The sequence below is a fragment of the Stenella coeruleoalba genome (genome assembly GCF_951394435.1).
Source record: "Stenella coeruleoalba genome assembly, chromosome: 7".
In the NCBI taxonomy this organism is placed as follows: Eukaryota; Metazoa; Chordata; class Mammalia; order Artiodactyla; family Delphinidae; genus Stenella; species Stenella coeruleoalba.
The window spans coordinates 50,382,960-50,404,032 of NC_137153.1; the positions used below are offsets into that span (position 1 = coordinate 50,382,960).

At 37.9% G+C, this 21,073-nt stretch overlaps 1 protein-coding gene across 1 annotated transcript; it reads left to right on the forward strand.

Annotated features, from left to right (window-relative positions):
- Positions 1-18,175: 18,175 nt before the first annotated feature.
- IZUMO3 (IZUMO family member 3) lies at positions 18,176-20,622 on the forward strand (the record flags this gene model as incomplete). The annotated part of the gene is given in 8 exon segments (XM_079925942.1): positions 18,176-18,319; positions 18,323-18,407; positions 18,545-18,619; positions 18,768-18,857; positions 19,544-19,624; positions 20,049-20,139; positions 20,491-20,573; positions 20,576-20,622. Coding segments are annotated over 8 exon segments (696 nt in total).
- Between the last annotated feature and the right edge of the window lie 451 nt (positions 20,623-21,073).

A 21,073-nucleotide genomic window follows, 5' to 3' on the forward strand; every position in this document is an offset into this window, starting at 1 on the left:
AAATGGAAATTATAAATACTTTCTTCATGGAATTATAAAGATTAAATGAGATATAAGACCTTATGTTATAACTGAATTTTCCAGAAACCAAGAAATTATACATAGATTTAGTAATCCGGACTCAACTAACGATTAGCTGTGACCTTGGATTTATCTCAACCCTTCAGCTTTTCCCATACTGATAATTTTCGAGTTACACCTGCAACAACAAACCTTTATTTTCTAGCAAACAATTCCCAAAGAGTTTTGGGTCACTGCTTCCTTTTTTTAAATAATCTTATATTTATCTCTCTTTGTGATATACTACCAGTCGCTAACATAAATTACAAATATCTTATATACAGTAGTCTCACCAAAAGAGAGAATAATATTTTGTATTTGCTCAAGCAATCCTAGACAACCTCACCCGTTTGGAATTCAAAATTTAAATAAATCAGTTGGCTTCTATAAGGAAATTTTACTGTCCTTTCTGTCTGAGGAGTTTTGCAGCTTGAAATGAGGAAACTATTTGAAAACTGGTTTCCATGCTTTACATATATAAAGTAATATGTGTATCTAGTATACTAGACAGGTCAGCTACTCATATGCCAATTTAACTTTGATGTATTTTTTTATTATGACCTTGCATAAAATCAGCAGTTTCCAAATGGTAAGTAACAATCTTCCTAAGAAGAGTTATCCTCCAAATTAGAAGAAAATTACTTTCTCAATTCAGACTTGCATATTAATTTTCACTTGGAGTTAATGTTTTTCTTCTTTCAGACCTACTTCAAATCAGAAGCAGATTATTTGACTGACTGAATATTTACAAAAGGATCGTTATTCCTCAGTGTAACACGTATTTATGAGAACCCAAAAGTTAAAGCTAGTGCAAGGAGTAAGAATAGGACATAAAATATGCAACAACTTGAAACTAAAAATGATCCTCCTCACACCCTAGGACCATCTCTCTGTTCCTTCAGAAAACTCAGTATTCTACACACAATAAATGCTAAATAAACATTTTATAAGTAAAAAAGTGGATGAGGAAGATGCTATAAATTAGATGCCAAAATGATCTCTGCCATAACTGAATTAGGCTGGGTTTGCTTAGTTTGTCCTCTGAGGCTACTTATTTCTCCCAAAAGCCTACAGCCATGAACTGTGATAAATATGTCATTTTAGTGGTGCCTGATACTACAGCTTAGCTACTTCTATATCTATATCTAATGGAATAACGGGGTTGGATACAGCTTTATAAAGCTTATTTGATATATTTTGAAAATCACTAAAAATTTAGTCTTTGACAAGCCCCATTTGGTAAATTTCATTTCAGGATGCAGATATGTGGGTATAGATAGGGATGTCAAAAGTCATAGAAGTAGTACAGATTAACTATAGAATATTAGGGGGTTGAGGGGAACCCTGTGGAACACCCAATTCAGAGGTCAAGAACAAAACTGCATTCTGCAGAGGAAAATGAAAAGAGCTGTTCAGACAGGAATGGAGGAGATGAGTAGAAAATTGAGAAAAAAGTAAATTATGCTTTTAAGTAAAAGATTGCATCCTTCTTTGCCAAATGCTACAGAAGCCACAATGATGTGGACTTAGAAGATCCATAGGATTTTGTAGTGAGGGCATCATGAAGATATCACTCCCCAATTTATATTTTATGAAGTGCTTTTATATGCATTGTTCAGTTTAATACTCATAGCACAACACTGAAAGATCAACATGATAGTATATTAGAATTTGTACAAATGAAAAAAACTAAGACTGAGATCCTATTATTTGTGTAGGATCTTACAGCTACTAAATGAGAAAGCCAGGAAAAACACTTTGTATTATTTGTAATAACAATAACAACAACACTAAATCATCATTTACATTTAATAAGCACCAGGTACTATTTTTAGTTCATTATCATCCCATTTAATCCTCACAATGACCTTATGAGGTATGTTTTATTATTCTCATGTCACAGATGCAAAATCTTATTAGGCCACTAAGGATAAAACGACTTGTCCAAGGTCATATAATAGTACTTGAAAGGCTATTTTGATGAAATAATTCTGGTTTTCCAAATTCCTCTGAGTCATCTGTTTGATACTGTGACATTGCAGTACTTGATTATTTCATCCTAACAAAAAACTTCTTATTTAATCCACACATTAAAGTCAGGTAAGTATCACCACATGTTTGAGCTTTTCCTCTACTCTATCCTTATTTTCCAAGTACCAATCTACACTAAAGAACAAACTTCCAGATTCCTATAAGCATTGTCATAAAATGTTTTATAATTCAACTTGGATACGTGTGAGAATTAGTTCAACCATCTCAGTGGTTTGTCCTCTGTTTCATATTCTCCATCATCTAAATGAAACTAAAAATACTCTCCCCTCTACTTTTCATCCCTCCTGCATCCATTTATCCTTTTGATTGGGCTAAGATTAAATACGCATCAAGATATTTAGTCGGTGTAATCTAATTCAGCTATGTATGGGCACTGGAATTAGACCCAAACTCTTGCTCTCACAGGACACATAAGCTTTGACAAGATATTTTTCCTTTTGAAGGTTCAATTTCTTCACTTAATAAATGGAGAACATCAGACATTTGTCCATCAGGTTGTCATGAAAATGAAAGTGTCTCACACATATCAGGACTTCATTAAATACTTAAGATCTAACTCCACTGCTAATATTGTCAATAAATTCACCAAAAATCATAAAAAATTAGCTTTAGAAAGTATACAAGTGTTTCCCTATTAATAATTTGTTGTATCATATTTTAGGTATAGTTTCTTACTTTTGACTTTTAATCAATTAATAATAATGTGAAGTTATTTGTTGATTGTTGAGACTCACTAAATATTTTATTTTAGCCTGAGTAGAATCAAGTGACTCCACTGCTTCCTGGTCATATTAAAACAGAAATTTCAATTTGACCACACTGCTCTTTTAGATTTTTCTTTTCCTTTAGTCTCAGCTCTTCAACTCACTGCCTAGATGGATAGTACCTAGTATAGAATTACAGATGTGGCTTTGAAATTTTTACTGGAGTAATACCTAGCAAATATAATTTACAACTTGTAGTGGAGTAGATCTGATCATTGAAATAAGTGCTTATTAGGTCAATAACACATATTGCTTAATTACTTAACCTTTACCTCTGCAGGCAACAAGTCTTCAACAATTAAACTGTCTCTTCCAAATTATCAACCTCCTGAGTTTACTAGATGTATCTTGAGAAGCAGTTACATATTCGAATTTTTCAACCCCTCTCTGATGAGTCCCAGTATGCATATTCCATTTTTTATGGAATCTCAATTAGCATCCAAGAACACACTTTGAATAATGTTAATTTAGAATGTTCTACCTTCAAAAAATAATGTACACTGACCATGAAACTTTTGTTATTTTGTGGGCACGTTATATGCTTACATCACTAAAAACTCCAAAAGTACGGCAGGTTTCCAGTAAAGCTTGTTCTAATAGTTCAAATTATATTAACAAGACCCATTTTCTCTCAAGCTCTCCACTGGCCTCATGCTGTCTCCTTGTCTCCACACTATGGACTCTCTGTAGCTACCTCTAAAAAGAAAAAAGAGAGAAAAAGAAAGGAAGGGAGGGAAGAGAGGAGAGGGAGAGGGGAGGAGAGGGGAGGGGAAGGGAGGGGAGGGGAGGGGAGGGGAGGGGAGGGGAGGGGGAAAGGAAAAAGTTAAAGGAAAAGAAAAAAAGCCTTCATTTGTAGTATCTGTGATTTCTGTGGTGTAAATACTCCCAACACAGCCATGGCCATTTGAAGCTATCAATGTATATAACTGAATCCAGGATGGGTTATACAATCAGCTCTCATGAAGCAGTTAAGGGCCAGTTCCAAAATTACCTCTGTTAGTTGCAGCTCAGTGTTCATATTTTTATATCACTAAGTCTTGGAGGACAAAGTTTCTTCTGGTAGTTCCTGAGGAAGAAGTAGGAAATGTCTTTTCCCCAAAGCCTTCCACTAGTTTGCCAGTATCTCATGAACTCTGAACGGTTTACTTATCTGTGAAATTTCTGGGGGAATGAAATAAACTAATTAGCTTAAGTTAATCTGGGGCTCACTGATCTGTGAACCATGCTGCCCAAATGTTTCTCCATTTGGACAGAGCAGAGTGAAATCCCCATTCAGAAACAAGGGGATCGCTAATTAAAAAAAAAAAAAATAGATGGGAAGATAGATGGAAGGAAGGGAGGGAGAGAAGGAGGGAAGGGGGGAGGGAAGGAAGGAGGAAGGAAACCAAAAATATGCCACTAGCGCACAAAAAAGAAAATCCATTTAGATTAAAATATCAGCACTATACTTGAGTCCAAGCTCTGTAAAGGCAGAGGCATTTCTGTCTCCACTTTATTTTTGTTGATACTACTGGTAAGTGTCCAATAAATACTTGTTGAATAAAAGTTAAACAGGAGGCACCCAAATATTTTTGACTAGATGAATGAGAAAAGTTAAAATTTTTACACAAATAACTTGGTTACTGGCTTTTCACTATTAAAATACTTGAACTTTGATACATGGACCAGTATCAGATACATGGACCAGTATCAGTGTCACTAGTTTTGTAAACAGTCCTGTAAATTATAGTGATTCATACTCTCCAAAATGATCCACAGCCATTATATTAAATTCTAGCCTACGACGGGTTATGCTGAGGTACTAGTGTATTCTTCTGGCTTTAACTATGAAAATTGGTCCATTATCATACACCAAACAATGCTGTTGTCATAAAATAACCCATTTAAGGATGTTAATAGGCATTTCACTAACTGCACCACCCAACTAATAGAGCATGTAGAAGGACTGTAGAGTGGTCAGCCATACATGATGTTGGGGAAAATAAAGATCTGCCAGATAAAGACCCATCTGTGCTCATCCACAGGCACTGCTTCAACAACAGCAGGTCATTATTGATTAATTTAAGTGTCTTTTTTTATCTTTCTGAGGAGAATTGAAATATGTTATGGGCAGCAAACAGAGAAGCATCTTCCTTTTATTTTTTCTCCATATAGTACTTTTGCAAATGTTAAAATAGCTACTCAATTGTTTTCTCCCTAGTGTCCTGTGTATTCTGTGGACTATGTAGAGATTAATAGCAGCCTGCAATAATCTGTTGTCCTGTGTTGAAAAAAAACTATGCTGCTGTTTCTGGAAAGAAATAATTGGTATGTATCTTAGAGTCAACGTCTGCATTTAATGGAGCATAAAGCGGTGGTATTTCTCATGAAGGAGGCATATTATCCGTTTAAACAGCTTTCAGCCTTGCACATAAATTAGGCATTCGACAAGCTTTGGAAAGAGAGAAACCACAGAGTAATGAATTAACATGCTTGCATATTCCTAACAAAGAAACCATCTCTTTTGAAAAGAAGAGAAAGCTCCAGCGTCTCTGCTACATTTGGAAATCTGAAATTAATTATTGACTTTTCCATATTGTTTGCAGCCACTTTGCCCATTTATTGTAAAATGTATATATGGTAATTGTTTTTACAGGAGCTCATAAAACTCAGACTGTAAATGAGATAATATATGACCAATTTATCACATATGCCCTTCAGACATAGAGCTAAACCTGGCATAAATGAAAAGTGGTCAATGCACATTTTGTCAAGATCTTCTCTTACTGCACCAGGGAAAGAAAATGAAATGGTAAAATTCTCAAATAGCTGCAACTGAAAAACATTTTATATTTCTCTAAACTATTTCCCTTACCAGTTAAAAACCAATTTGGGTTGGTTTCTAGAATCCCTCTTGGTGAATATATTTATGCCAAAAAATAATAATTTACAGAATATGGAACTTGACAAACTGTTTTCCCATTCACTGTACATAATACCATAATTACCATTCTTTGAAAAAGAAATTGAACACATATCTGCTGTTAAACTTGTACTAAATTTAAGGAAAAATTAATATGAAATATACTTTTCAAGTTATCATTCTCTGTATATGATAGCAGCTGTGTCAGCTAGGAGGAACCCATTAGATTAAGCCCAAATCCCTAGGCAAGAGTGCCAACACTGACAGAGGTGAACACTAATCTCCTCTAGGAAAGGAGATTCCACACCTTCCTTAGTAGCTCATTCCAATAGTTAAAGTCAGTAATGCTTTCACCAAGTGCTCTTTCTTTCATTGAATTGAAACCTTCCTGCCTCAGGGTTGACCCATTCAGCTTCCTCTTAGGTCATTAGGTAGTAAATAGGTATATAGTAAATTTTCGTCAGACCCTTTTTCAGAAGACCCTGCAAGATATAACAGAATTTATTAAATTCCTGGTGAATGGATCAATAACCCAATACAGCTGTAGTACTGAAATGAGGGTGTATTTAAGCGGAAAATATTTACGTAGCATATTAGAAAAAATTAAGAGGAAACTCAATCATTTCAAGACAAGATAACAAATAAAACTCTGCAAACAGAGAAAGGTCCAAATGTAATTTTTATATTAATGAAAGGGAGTTTAATGCAAAGGAATCATCAACAATAAGATTAATTGTTAAAGGGTAGTGACCACATAGGTAAATTCAACTAAGAGTTTCCCCCTTGACTCTATACTTTGAAGAGAAATCTGTTTCTACAAGGACCAGAATTAGAACTGAGTGCAATGCCATATGTTAGGCCACAATGCCTCACCCACTAAGTGTCAGTTTTTCAGAAACATGATGATTCATTAGGCACAGGAGTAGGGGACTTTAAAAAAAAATTGACTAATAAAGGGTAAGAGGGAGTTTAGTGACTAAAAGAATATAAATAGAGAATCGTTCAAATGGGGTTAAGAATGCAAGCTCTAGGGCCAGGGTCAAGATGGCAGAGTAGAAATGCCCTGAGCTCACCTCCTCTCATGAGCACAACAAAATCACAACTATCTGCAGAACAACCATCAACAAAAAAAGTCTGAAACCTAACAGAAAAGATCTTATACAACTTAAGACATAAAGAAGGAACCACACGAGATGGGTAGGAGGGGCGGACTCACAATATAATCAAGTCCCATACTCCCGGATGGGTGACTGACAAACTAAAGAATAATTATGTTGTAGAGGTTCTCCCACAGGAGTGAGAGTTCTGAGCCCCATGTCCAGTTCCCTAGTCCAGGGGTCCTACACCGGGAAGACAAGCCTCCAAAGCACTTGGCTTCGAAGGCCAGTGGGGGTTTATTTTAGGAGTTCCAAAGGACTGGGGGAAATAAAGACTTCACTCTTAAAGGGAGCACACAAAGTCTCTCACAGCTTCCAAGACCCAGGACAAAAGCAGTAATTTGACAGGAGCCTGGTCCAGACCTGCCTGCTGGTCTTGGAGCGTCCCCCAGAGAGGTGGGGGGCAGCTATGGCTTATCCTGGAGACAGACACTGGTGGCAGCCATTCATGGGAGATTCTTCTACAGCATGGACACTGATGCAGGCAGGCGCCATTGTGGAATTCTCCCTCTAGCTTTTTAGCACCAAGATCTGGCCCTACCCAACAGCCTGTAGGAACCAGTGGTAGTAGGCCTCAGGCCAAGCAATTACCTAGACAGGGACACAGCCCCAACCACCACCAGACAGGCCACCTAAAAACTTCCTGAGCCCAGAGCCACCTCTAGACATGCCTCTAGACACAGTCCTGCTCACCACAGGACAGGACCTGGTGCCACACACCAGCAGACAGGCACTGGTCCTATCCTCCAGGAAGCCTCCTCTAGCCTCTGGAGCAGATTCACCCACCAGGGGGCAGACACCAGATCCACAAAAACTAAGATATCCCAGCCAGCAGAATCAGCCGGCCCACAGCAGGTCAGACCCTGCCCTGGGATGAACTGGGACCAAGCATGGCCGACACAAGCTTTGGGACACCCAGGACCCTGTACCCAACTGCATCAGGAAACGCCCCCTCCACACCAGCGATCATCTGACACCAGCTTTGTGATTCCTGGGCCTGGAAGCCAGACTGCAGGACCCAGCTCTGCCTGCCAGTAGTCTGGCGTTAATCCCAAGACCTGGCTTCATCCACCAGTGAGCAGGCACACTGGACCCTGACTCTGCCCACCAGTGAGCCAGCACTAGCCCCAAGGCTCCATGCGGTTCCGCTTCAGCCACCTCATAACCAGGCCCTACCAAACAGCAGCCAACAGCCTCCACACATGGCAGGGTCTGGCAACCAACCAGACTAGGAGCCAATCAAGCCTACCAGGCTGTCCACATAGCCAATTCACTACAACGGAAGGACCCATACATCCCTCATTAGTAGAACCCCTAGAGCATATAGCTCTGGTGACCAGACGGGAGTCCACTTCAGGGATGCATAGGATGACTCCTAGAGAAAACCACCTTTCCAAGGTTGGGAAATGCAACTAACCTACCAAATACAGAAAAATACAAAACAACTTAGACAAAATGAGGCAGCAGAGAAACATGTTCCAGATGAAGGAACATGATAAAACCCCAAAGAACAACTAAGTGAAGTGTAGACAGACAATCTATCTGAGAAGAAGTTCAGGGTAATGATTGTTAAGATAATCAAAGAACTTGGGAGAAGAATATATGCACAGAGCAAGAAGTTAGAAGTTTTTAATAAAGAATCAGAAAATATAAAGAACCAAGCAGAGATAAAGAGTACACTAAATAGAAGGAAAAATACACTATAAGAAATAAAGAGTAGGGTAAATGATACAAATGATCAATGAGGTAAAAGGCAGAGTAGTGGAAATCACTGAAGCTGAACAGAGTAAAAAAAAAAAAAAGAAAAGAAATGAAGACAGTTTAAGAGACCTCTGGGACAACATCAAGCACACTAATATTCACTTTACAGGGGTCCCAGAAGCCAGAAGAGAGAGAGAAAGGGCCTGAGAACATATTTGAAGACATAAAAGCTAAAAACATCCCTAGCCTGGGAAATGAAACAGTCACCCCAAGTCCAGGAAGCACAGAGAGTCCCATACAGGATTAACCCAAAGAGGAACACACCAAGACACATTGTAATTAAAATGAAAATTAAAGATAAACTATTCAAAGCAGCAATGGAAAAGCAGCAAATACAAGGGAACTCCCATAAGGCTATCAGCTGGTTTTTCAGCAGAAATCCTGCAGGCCAGAAGGGACTGGCAGTATATATTTAAAATGATGAAAGGGAAAAACCTACAACCAAGAATACCCTACTCAGCAAGGTTCTCATTCATTCTGATGGACAGATGAAAAGCTTTACAGAAAAGCAAAAGCTAAAACAGTTCATCACTACCAAACCAGCTTTAAAACAAATGTTAAAGGAACTTCTCGAGATGAAAAAGAAAAGGTCACAACAAGAACAAGAAAATTATGAAATGAATACACTCATAGGTAAAGGCAAACATACAGTTAAGGTAGGAAATCATCTACACACAAAACTAATAGAAAGTTTAAAGACAAAAGTAGTAAAGTCATCTATATCCACAATAAGCAGTTAAGGGATACACAAAACAATTACGCATAAGATATGATAGAAAAAACAGCAATCATGAGAGGAGGATAGTACAAATAGTACAAATCATGAGAGGAGGATAGTACATTTTTAAAATGCATTTGAAATTAGGAGATCAGCAACTTAAAACAATCATATATATAGCAAGATTGCTACATAGAAACCTCATGGTAACCACAAACCAAAATCTATAATAGATATACTCACAAAAAAGAAAAACATAACACTAAGGATAGTCATCAAATCACAAGGGAAGAGAACAAGAGAAGAAAGGGAAAAGAGTGGCTAAATGGATACAAGAACAAGACCCATATATATACACTGCCTACAAGAGACTCACTTCAGATCTAAAGACATAAACAGACTGAAAGTGAGGGGATGGAAAAATGTATTCCATGCAAATGGAAATCAAAAGAAAGTTGGAGTAGGAATACTTACATCAAATAAAATAAATATTAAAATAAAGACTTAAAAGAGTCAAAGGACAATACATAATGGTCAAGGGATCAATCCAAGAAGAAGATATAACAATTGTTAATATATATGCACCCAACACAAGAGCAACTAAATACAGTAAGTCCCTACATATGAATGAGTTCCATTCCAAGAGCGTGTTCATAAGTCAAATTTGTTCATAAGTCCAACAAAGTTAGCCTAGGTATCCAACTAAGACAATTGGCTATATAGCACTGTACTGTAATAGGTTTATAATACTCTTCACACAAATAATACATAAAAAAAACCACACACGAGAAGAAAACAATTTTTAATCTTACAGTACAGTACCTTGAAAAGTGCAGTAGTACAGTAGTACAGCAAAAGAGCAGGCATACAAGGGCTGTCATCAAGTGAACAGGCAAGAAGGGTTACTGACTGGAGAAGGGAGAGGAGGTGGGACATGGTAGAGCTGAAGGATCTTCAGCACTAGGAGATGAAGGGCAAGCTGCAATTTCACTCACTCCTGATGTTGATGGAACGCACGTTCACATCTTTGAAAGTTCACAACTTGAAGGTTTATATGTAGGGGACTTACTGTATATAATGTAAATATTGACAGACATAAAAGGAGAAATTGGCAGTAACACAATAATAATGGGGGACTTTAACACCCCCTTACATCAATGGACAGATCATCCAGACAGAAAATCAATATGGAAACACTGGCCTTAAATGACACATTAGACCAGAGGGACTTAATTCATATATAGAGAGCATTCTGCCTGAAAGCCACAGAATACACATTCTTTTCAAGTGTACATGGAACAATGCACACACTTATCTTCAATTAATCTACAATAATGGAGGCAAGACTATACAATGGAGAAAAGATAGCCCCATCAATAAGTGGTACTGAGAAAATTGGACAGCTGCATGTCAAAGAATAAAATTAGAACATTTTCTCACACCATACACAAAAATAAACTCAAAATGGATTAAAGACCTAAATCTAAGACCATAAACCATAAAATTCGTAGAAGAAAACATAGGCAGAACACTTTTTGACATAAATCGTAGCAATATTTTTTTGTATCTGTCTCCTAAAGCAAAGGAAATAAAAGCAAAAATAAACAAATAGGACCTAATTAAACTTAAAAGCTTTTGCACAGCAATGGAAACCACTGACAAAATGAAAACACCTATTGAATGGGAGAAAATATTTGCAAATGATATGATCGATAATGGGTTAATATCCAATATATATATAAACAGGTCATACAACTCAACATCAAAGAAACAAACAACCTGATTGAAATATAGGCAGAAGACCTGAAAGGACATTTTCCTAAAGAAGACATGCATATGGCCAACAGGCATATGAAAAGATGCTCAACACTGCTAATCATCAGGGAAATGAAAATCAAAACCACAATGAGATATCACCTCACACCTGTCAGAATGGCTATCATCAAAAAGACCACAAATAAATATTAGAGAGGATGTGTAGGAAAGGGAACCCTTGTACTCTGTTGGTGGGAATGTAAATTGGTGAAGCCACTGTGAAAAACAGTATGGAGGTTTCTCAATAAAACTAAAAATAGAACTACCATATGACCCTGCAATTCTACTCCTGGGTATATACCTTAAAAAGTCAAAAACACTAATTCGAAAAGATACACACACACCAATGTTCATAGTAGCATTATTTACAATAGCCAAGATATGGAAGCAACCTAAGTGCCCATCGACGATGAATGGATAAAGATGTGGTACATATATATACAATGGAATACTACTGAGCCATAAAAAATGAAATTTTGCCATTAGAGACAACATGGACTTCGAGGATGTTATGCTAAGTGAAATAATTTAGACAAAGACAAATACTGTATGATATCACTTACATGTGGAATCCAAAAGACACAACAAACTACTGAATAACACAAAAAAGCAAACTCATAGATACAGAGAATAAGCTGGTCATTACCAGTGGGGAGAGGGAATGGGGGAGGGGCAATACAGGGGTAGGGGATTAAGAAGTACAAACTATTTTGTATAAAGTGAGCTACAAGGATACACTATACAACACAGGGTATACAGACAATATTTTATAATAACTATAAATGGAGTATAACCTTTCAAAATTATGAAGCACTATATTGCAGACCTGTAATTTATATAATATTGTACATCAACTATACTTCAAAAACGAAAATAGCAGAATTGGAATGAGGGAAGGCAGAGGTATTTGTAGAAAGGGTAGTCAGAGAGGACGTTCTGAGGAGGTGACACTTAGCTGGAGTCTAAAGGATGAGCAGAAGCCAGCCATGGAGATGTGAGATAACAGAGCTCCCGGCTTATGGAATAGCGAGTGCTCAGCCGTGAGAGGAGGCCAGCCTGGAGCCTAAGAGGTGTGAGGGAGAGTGGCCCAAGATGGACACAGCCATCTGGACATGTGCCACATCATATCATAGAAGGCCCTGCAGGCCAGCTTGTTTGTTCTCAGTGCAGTGGAAAGTTACAGAAACAGAAAATGGGAATGACCTGATTTACATTTTTATAAGCCCACTCTGGTCTCTGTGGGAAGAATGGACATGTGGGGCAAGAAGTGAGACTGGGAGGCCAGTTAGGAGAGGATATTGTAATATTCTCCAGGTAAGAGGCGATAGTGGTTTGCACTGTGGTGGTGGAATCTGAGAAGGAAAGAAGTGGACAATTTCAGACTATGGTTTGGAAACAGAACCAAAAAGAATATGAACTACTGTATATCCTTAGCCTATAAAATCAGGACCTTAGGTATAAATGGCTTTCTATGTAACTGTTCTTTTGTAGAAAGGAGAAGTGGCTCTTTACTGTCACACATGCAATAATAGGTGAATAAACTTAAGTGAAACAGATAAAAGAAAAGAATGCAAGCTATACCACCTCAGAGCTCTGTGCTCTAGTGCAAAGTACTTTACTCCCTCTCAGTTCTCCCATCTCTAAGTGGGGCTGATAGTACTAATCTCTTAGCATGAGGATTTTATAAAATCATGCATGTAAAGAATATACACTATTTGACACAGATTATGCATTCAACGATGTTACTTCTTGTTATTGGATATTGTGTTCTTATAGCTGTTTATATTATTGTATTTTAATTTCATTTGAAGGGAGAAAAGGAGTAGTACTACATTTGCCTAGTATTTACTTAAGGTAAACTAGATTAAAACCTATGCCTTTTATATACAATATTAAAGAAAATTGAGTACTGCAATTGACAAGCAAAGAAACTACAGTTGAACATAAATGTTCTTCATATTCTCTATACAAGTAACTTAAAAGGAAGAAAAAGAATTGGATGTGAGAAGAAATATTAGAAGATTATTGGGATTACAGACTCCATTTATTGTTTAAAATGAGAAATAATTTTTCTTTTCTCACAAAAATAATTTCCTGAGGGTCTCTCTTCTTGCTAATTAGAGGCGGTGATGATTTTTACCTTGAATTAACTCTGTTCAAGGGACATTTTGGTATTTTGGAAACACATGGACTTTGAAGGCAGACAAATGTCTGTTACAACCCCAAATTTTTCCCTTACTAGGTGTGTGACCTTCAACACTCTCCTTAGCGTCTCTGAACATCAGGCTCATATTTTATGTAAAGGAAAGAGTAATGCACACTTGTGGTGAGTACTAAATACTGTGGCCTTTATGTTGCAAGCTCACCTATTTACACTACTCTCTGATATACAAAGGATACATAGCCTCTTCATAGTCTATAGTTGGTCTGAACTTTCTCTGGAAACCTTACTTCTTACCTCACTGGAGAGAGGAAAAAAAAGAAATATTAGAACAATATGATAAATTTGATCCCACCCCAAAATTTGAACATTTTCTTAAGGTAACTAAATTTCCTTTGGAGGAATCATTTTTTCATATTTCCCCCTTTCCCTGCTTCTATGTAAAACGGAACCTAAGAATGTGGAGGTGGGGGTCCTATGTTAATTCATGAACCACCCCCATGGTTGAAGGGGGCCCATGGGTGCATAGCATGTTGAGGAAAGTTGTCCATTTATAACAGCACCTACTTAGGAGATATAAAACTGTTATATTTTCCACCCTAGCTAGCTCAACCTCCTGAAACTGATAAGAAACCATGAACACTGAGAAACTCTGGGATGCTAGACCTTTCTTGGGCCTAATTAAAATATCTTCCTAATCACTGAAAAATCAAGCTTGTTTTACCTAACTATGGACTCAATCCATCTTACCAAGTATGTTAAAAATGAACTCTCTTTCTAGTATTTAAAACCCCTGCGTTTTCTTCCTCAGTGAACTTTGCAGTGAATTTCTTCACTGATGTGTGTTCCCTGGCATGACAGCATTTTTTTTTTTAACTTTGAGGATATCTGCTTCATTCTTTGCCAATGTGTTGGTATCTTTAAGGTAAAGTTGGTATCACCCTACCTCTCACTATTCTTGCAGTGTTTGCTGAGAAACTCTGCAAGTGGAACACTTCGAATCTGTTCTCTCTTTCCTTGGGGTCTAGTGGCCTTTCCTAATAATTTGGTCCCATCGAGGCCCTGGGGATTGCTGCAGACTCCTTTTCCTTTCTTGGCCTGGTGGTTTGCTATCCAGATCTCAGACAAAGGACCCTTTACCTAAAGCTTTAATGATACACACTGGCAAGTTCCCCAGTCAGATGCTGAGTTCACTTGCACATCCTTGCCTAGCAGCCAGTGGGAACATATTCGTTTTTCCATGCCATGTGGGAACTGGCACTGTCTCAGGAGTGTCTTCTATTATCCAGTCCTACAGGCTTTTCCTTAGGTACTATTATCTGCGTGTGGGTAATGGTGTAGTTTTCAGAGCCGCTAAAGGATGCAAGGCAAAAGCTTCTCTCCCCTCATTATTTCCTTTAACCTAATATATCTTCCCTCCTGGGACCTTCCCAGAGAGAAGAGGTTGTGACACACATCTTCTGCTTCCTTTACTTCTCTCCCCCTCATTCTTCCCACAATCCCTACTGATTGGATCAACTTTCTTTTAGTTTGATTTCCTATCAGGTAGAGATTTCTTCAAAGTTTTCCAGGCTCAAACCTTATGACTTTTCCTAAAAGATGAGTAGAATATGGAGAGACTGGCTTAATGACAATGGAATGTAAATGAACAGGAATACAGAAAATATTGAAATTATTTTACATGTGAAATATCTGGCACATAGTAATTATTTAAATATTTAAACCTATGATTATTATACTGCCTAGAAAGATAATTTATAACATAGCCAAATATCAAATAATGGCTTCCTAGTCTCAGTTTACAATCAGGAAAGAAGTTAATATCACCTGACTTTAAGAAATATCCGGATCATTTGACAAACTTGTAGATAATCAAGTGAAGCGATAAGAAAAGCAAGGCAGCAGGGCTCAGCTGGGACAGATAACCCAGGAGAAAAGATGATGTAAGAAGCTTTAGGGACAGTGATTCATTATTTTTATTTTTTATATGGATCTGGGATCCACCATGGAACGTGGGCAAATTACCGTGAGAAGCTTCTTGCTCTTCTTTATGAAACTTTTTCTTCAGATTTTAAACCTCGGTGCATTATATGACTTGTAACAAAGGCCAAATGTTACAACACATCTGGTTCTAGCCCTTAAAAGAGGGACTCTCTAATTGATAGTGCTGTACAACAACAACAAAAAATACACAACGCTGCCCATGAATACCTTATCTCTGTAAGAACAACAAACAAGCAAATATATATTTGGTACAATATTACGAATGCATGTGCTGTTATGTATCTTTTATACTATTTGAGGCAAATACGGAGCTCAGGTAGCTATTCTACAGATTCACTCTGACCATAAATCATATCCCCTTGATGCCGATCCAAACCAAACACTAGCAATAACCACTCTAGGATTTGGGTGTTAGCCTTTTGCCTCTCTGACACAAGTACTATTATTTTAATTAGGTAATGTGATCATTATATTATTAATCAATTTCCAGACAGCTCTTCTTTTCCAAAGCTAAAATACTTTTCATATACGAAATCCAAAGAACTAGCCCATGTTAACTGTGGCTATTTTCTTACATGTTATATACACCATCATCAGTAATTTCAGGATGCTTCCCCTAAAGGTTCCTGAACATTACTGGGTCTCACTCATAACCATATATTCATTAATTGTTTCTAGTCTCCTGGACCCAGCCTCTCTAAAAAAAATTCCTCCACACTTAGTGCTATTCTGTCTTCCCCAGACCTCTGTGTGTATCTCTTTCTCTACCTTAGCACACATTGTTGTTTTCTGTCTACTGTTTACTCCATGAAAATGATAGTTCCTCCACTGTTTCTCCTTTTACATGCATCTTTCAATTTCAAGCTCTACCTGTCTGTTTAGGAAATGGTTTATTTCCAGTCTTCCCAAGACTATACAAAAGTCAAATTATTTTTTCTCTCATCCTAAAAATCTTGGATTGCAAATTAAGCTGGGAGGGTAAAGCAAGAACAAAAATGGTAGATGGGTCACTAGGTCAAGGTCAAGAAAATGTGCCATGGAATGAGGTAGAATTATTCCGTAGTATGATAAAGTGTTCCCTTTAAGCTGTCTAATCCAAAAGTAAAGGCACGTATCGTTAACTGGAAAATATCTCATCTATAACATGTGTTTTCTCTTGAAGAATAGTCTTTCCTCATACTTGGCCACCTGCCTGCCAAGTTTCTTAACCCTCTTAGTCTCCAACTTTGGTTTCCGGAGTTACTTTAATACCATTACCACACATACCTTCAGACCTCAGCCTGTGAAAATCCTTTGGGGGTCATCTAAAGATGAGATCATCTAGCCAAGGGAACGTAAAACCAGAGTGGAACATCAAAGGATTTGAATTATACTCCCTCCCCCCCCACCACCATCTTCTAATTTATCAAATTCCAAGAGATTGTTTTCTGTTTTATCCCAGAAAATATTGAGGCAGTAGATAAAGTATATAGAGTTTAAACAGACATGAATTTGAATCCAGATCCCTAACCAATGAATTATTTTAAGCCTCAGTTTCTTATCTATAAAATGGAAATAATCTCTCCAAGTATTGCTGTGCCATCCATGAGGACTTGGGACATTCCATCTACAGTGCTTTTAAGACAAAATCAGGCACATGGAAGGCATATAATTAGTGGTAGTTCTTTTAACTTCCCTCACAACCTTCTACTCCAGGACTCTCCCATACCTTACATCTAAAATCTACCATCAACCTTTGAAGATCCCAGGGTTTCCTAGTTTCCAGGGGGTCGCAGCCATACATGCAATATATTATAAAAGAGGTAACTAGTACTCTGGAAAGTCTGCAAAGCAGCCTTAATTTCTTCATATAACAAAGAAAATTCTTATTCAAAGAGCCTTAAACTGAAGGAAAAACATGTTTATTTGTCCACATTCCATGGAGGTGTCCTGAGAACACAGCCCATGATAACTGTAGTTATTTTCTTATATGTTACACAAAGTGTGTCATCAGCACTTTCAAGAGGTGCCTGTTAAAGAACCCTGAACATTACTGGAGTTTCACTCATCACTATGTATTCCTCAACTGTTGTTTCTAGTCTCCTGGCTCCAGATTCTCTAAAAGAAGAATGATATATAAAAAGGTTACAGAGCATAGCTGGAGAAATATTCCTACAAACAAAGGTAGCCTAAATTTCTGAGGAATTATCAATTGTATCAAAATCATTATTATCAATGATTATCAATTATATGCAGACCCCCATTGCTAATTTTCAACAATACTGCTACCATCAGGGACTGGGACCCCAAGAAGCTCAATATTCCAAGTTTTTCTTACCTCTTCTATAAAAGCAGAGCTTGGGCTAAGCAATCTAAAGTCCTAAGAGATCTCTTCCAACATCCACTGCTATTGAGATACTACTTCAGTGACCAGCAGGAGTGTGGGAATTTACTAAGAACACAGTAAGACAGAGTTAAAGACTTTTCTGAGATATCTCCATGCACAGAACTCTGCTTGTGTGAGCACAAGACTTCTCCCTCTCTCTGTGTGTTCCACACTCAGAACTCAGGTATCTGCTCCCCAGCTGGCAGTTCCCTCTCTCTGTAATGAAGGATAAGTCAGAAAACTGAGGATCCTTAGAGAAATGAGATTGCCTAGAAGTGGGATGGAAACCGAGGGGAAGGTGGAGTCAGACTATCCAGGACAAGGCTCTCATTCCTGGAGTTTTGAAGGAAAGGGAACTTGGTGAACTAGTTGCCAGGACAACCTGATCTTGAGGCAAGGGTGGTCAGGGCAAGGAAATGGGGGACCTGCGGCTGCTCTTGCTCCTGCCCCTGTCCCTGGCAGCCTTCCACGGGGTCAAAGGCTGTTTGGAATGTGACCCCAAATTCATCAAGGATATTAAGTCCTTGCTGGTAAAGCTGGTACCCTCAGAAGTCCCTGGCTGAACTCATCTGCTTGAACGGCAGATTAAGAAGATGATCCGTTTAAGCTTCAAGGTCTCCCACAGTGACAAGATGCTTCGGGTGTTGGGTGAGCAAAGCTCGAGTCCCTGAGAGTTTGGGGGGTTAAAGGGAGAAGGGAGGTAGGGAAGAGAGCACCTGGGCCCACATAATTTCCTCCATAAATGTAATTATTCTCCCACATGTTCCTTCACCCTTCCTCTCTAGCTGTTCAAAAGGATGTCAATTTGAGAACATGGCTGAAGAATGAACTTTATAAACTGAGCAATGAAACATGGAAAGGTGAGGTACTGTTTCAGTGTTAAGAGACTGTACTGCCCAAGAAAGTATGAGAAAAATTCACTGGGGAAAACAAGGCAAAACAATTAGGATTAAATTATGAAGGGATAGGCCACCCCTATTTTCTGATGTCCCTTCCACCCCCCTTTAGGTGCCCTTATCCTTCAAGTCAAGCTTCTCGATGTCCGCCAAAACCTGGAATCCAAACTGAAAGAACTATTAAAGAACTTCTCTGAAGTTGGTAATATAAGATGTCTATCTAACAACACTGAAATTATGTGAAAGGAATAGGAAATGAGGGGTGAGAGGAGGAATGTGATTTCACATTAGAATAATTTAGAATGGGTGGAGGGGTGGCTGGAACTTAATGGGTAACCAAATAAAGATGACTTGGGGATAACTATGGCAAACACTAAGTTGATTCTAAGCTCATTAGATCTTTCTGATTCTCTTTTACCTTGTTCTGAAGATTGTGGTATGTACAGTATATGTGATGCCTTGAGGTTTCAGCCATATTTTCCCATCTCCTGTGCTCTATATGACCCTATCTCTTCTACTTGTCACATTGAGAATGCAATTCCTAGAGCTATTGGCTACTAGGGGGAATGTCAACGATCTCTGACAACAAAAAATATTTTATAAAATCTCAGACACCCCAGAGATTTTAGAGGTGCTAAGAGGCCTTCTATAGTAGAGTTTATAACCCAAAGCACCAATATAAGCTGAGCCATCATTTTCCTACTTCTTCCCAGAGATCTGACTTAAATTATTTAGGGTTTTGACCCATCAATAAAATTGACTGCTAGGGGAAGAAGAAAGTCACAGCAATGTAACCAATGGAAATGCCTGAGATCTAATCCATACTTGGTGTCTGAGCTAAGGAAACTCCATGCCATGGCCCCCTTCCAACTATCTTTCTTCTCTCAGTCGTGACTGAAGGTCCTATCCTGGATTGTTGGACCTGTCTTCGCATCACCACTTGGTGCTTCAAAGGAGAATATTGTGCAGGTAACAAAGATTGCAGTGTGGCATTTTGAAAGGCCAGGGATCAAGGAGTTCTTCATTGATTTACTCCACAAATATTTGTTGATCACCTTCTCTGTAGGTCATGCTAATGCCACAAATAAGAGCTAAGATGCTGGACAAAATTTGTACCAGTATGAATTACCAGGCACTGGATAACTGAAGAGCTTAGAAATGAAAAAGCTGTACTAAAGGTGGAGAAATTAGGCTAGGGGCAGTAAGAGAAAAAGTTTTGTAGAGCCTAGGAGTCTATGCAATTAATAAAGATCAGAATAACCAGGGAACAGTGATGTAAGTGGTGAACAGGGCAATTTTTAAGGTTAAAAAGAGTCTTCTTATGGATAAAGTTCTCAAGTTACTAATTTCCTTCTCCAAAATTCACTTTCTTTTTTGCCCTTTCTTCTTTCAGAAGATGATCCAAAGAAGGCTGAGAATCAAGAGATCACACTATTTCTGATATTACTAGCAGAAGGTGTAATATTGGGAGGTGCTTTGTTACTGTGAGTTTTCCTCCCTCCAAACGAACACTGGATCAAGCATTTCTTTGGCAAAGAGACTGCCCAATCTTCCCCTTCCTTCCAATGGAAATAATGGGAAAGAAGTCATTTCAAAATCTGGGATCTCATACTAACAGGAATGAGATAAAGTTTGATGGGATAAAAGTTGGAACATAGGAAATGGAGGAGGTACAATGAAGTATGAGAACATAGGAAATGGAGGAGGTACAATGAAGTATGAGAAAAACTTTTGTAGAGGAATTCAAAAAAGGAAGAAAAAACAATTGTTACAATTTTTTTTAAGAGTTGGGCTACTAGTACTGAAGTTGGGATTATCTTATTTCTCTAGTCTAGATTCCATTTTTGCATCTCTCATCGGAGGAAAATGAAGGCAATACGAAGGTCATTAAAGAAATACTTGGAGAAGAAACTTGAAGAATAGGGATAATGGATGAGAAGGAGAAAGATTTTGGAGGCAGAAAATAAATACAGAGACACAGCCAGAAGGTCTTTCATAATTCTCTTACGTGTTGACTCAGAGTAGAAAACCGGGAATTAAGCTCTTTTGCAGTCATAAAGTCAGAGTATTCTAAAACTGAACTTAAGAGTTTCTCTAGTAAAGACCCTTTCTGATAACCTGAAGCAATGGAAGCAAATGATTTACTGTAAGTTGTACAGAAAGTAATGCTGGTATGCTACAATGCACATAAAAGATGATACGCTGCATGATAGTAAAGAATGCATGGTTGTCTAAGATTCTACGGAAAACGTAATAAAGACTCAGCTTTTTTTCTCATCCTATCAGTCTAAGCATCCTATCAGCTTGGAAAAAAGTTTTATTTTTATTCAAGAAGTTTACTCTAAAATCATTCCATTGATTGGTCCACTTATTAAGAAATCAAACATATTTTTTCAAAAGTAGTTATCAATAAAATGG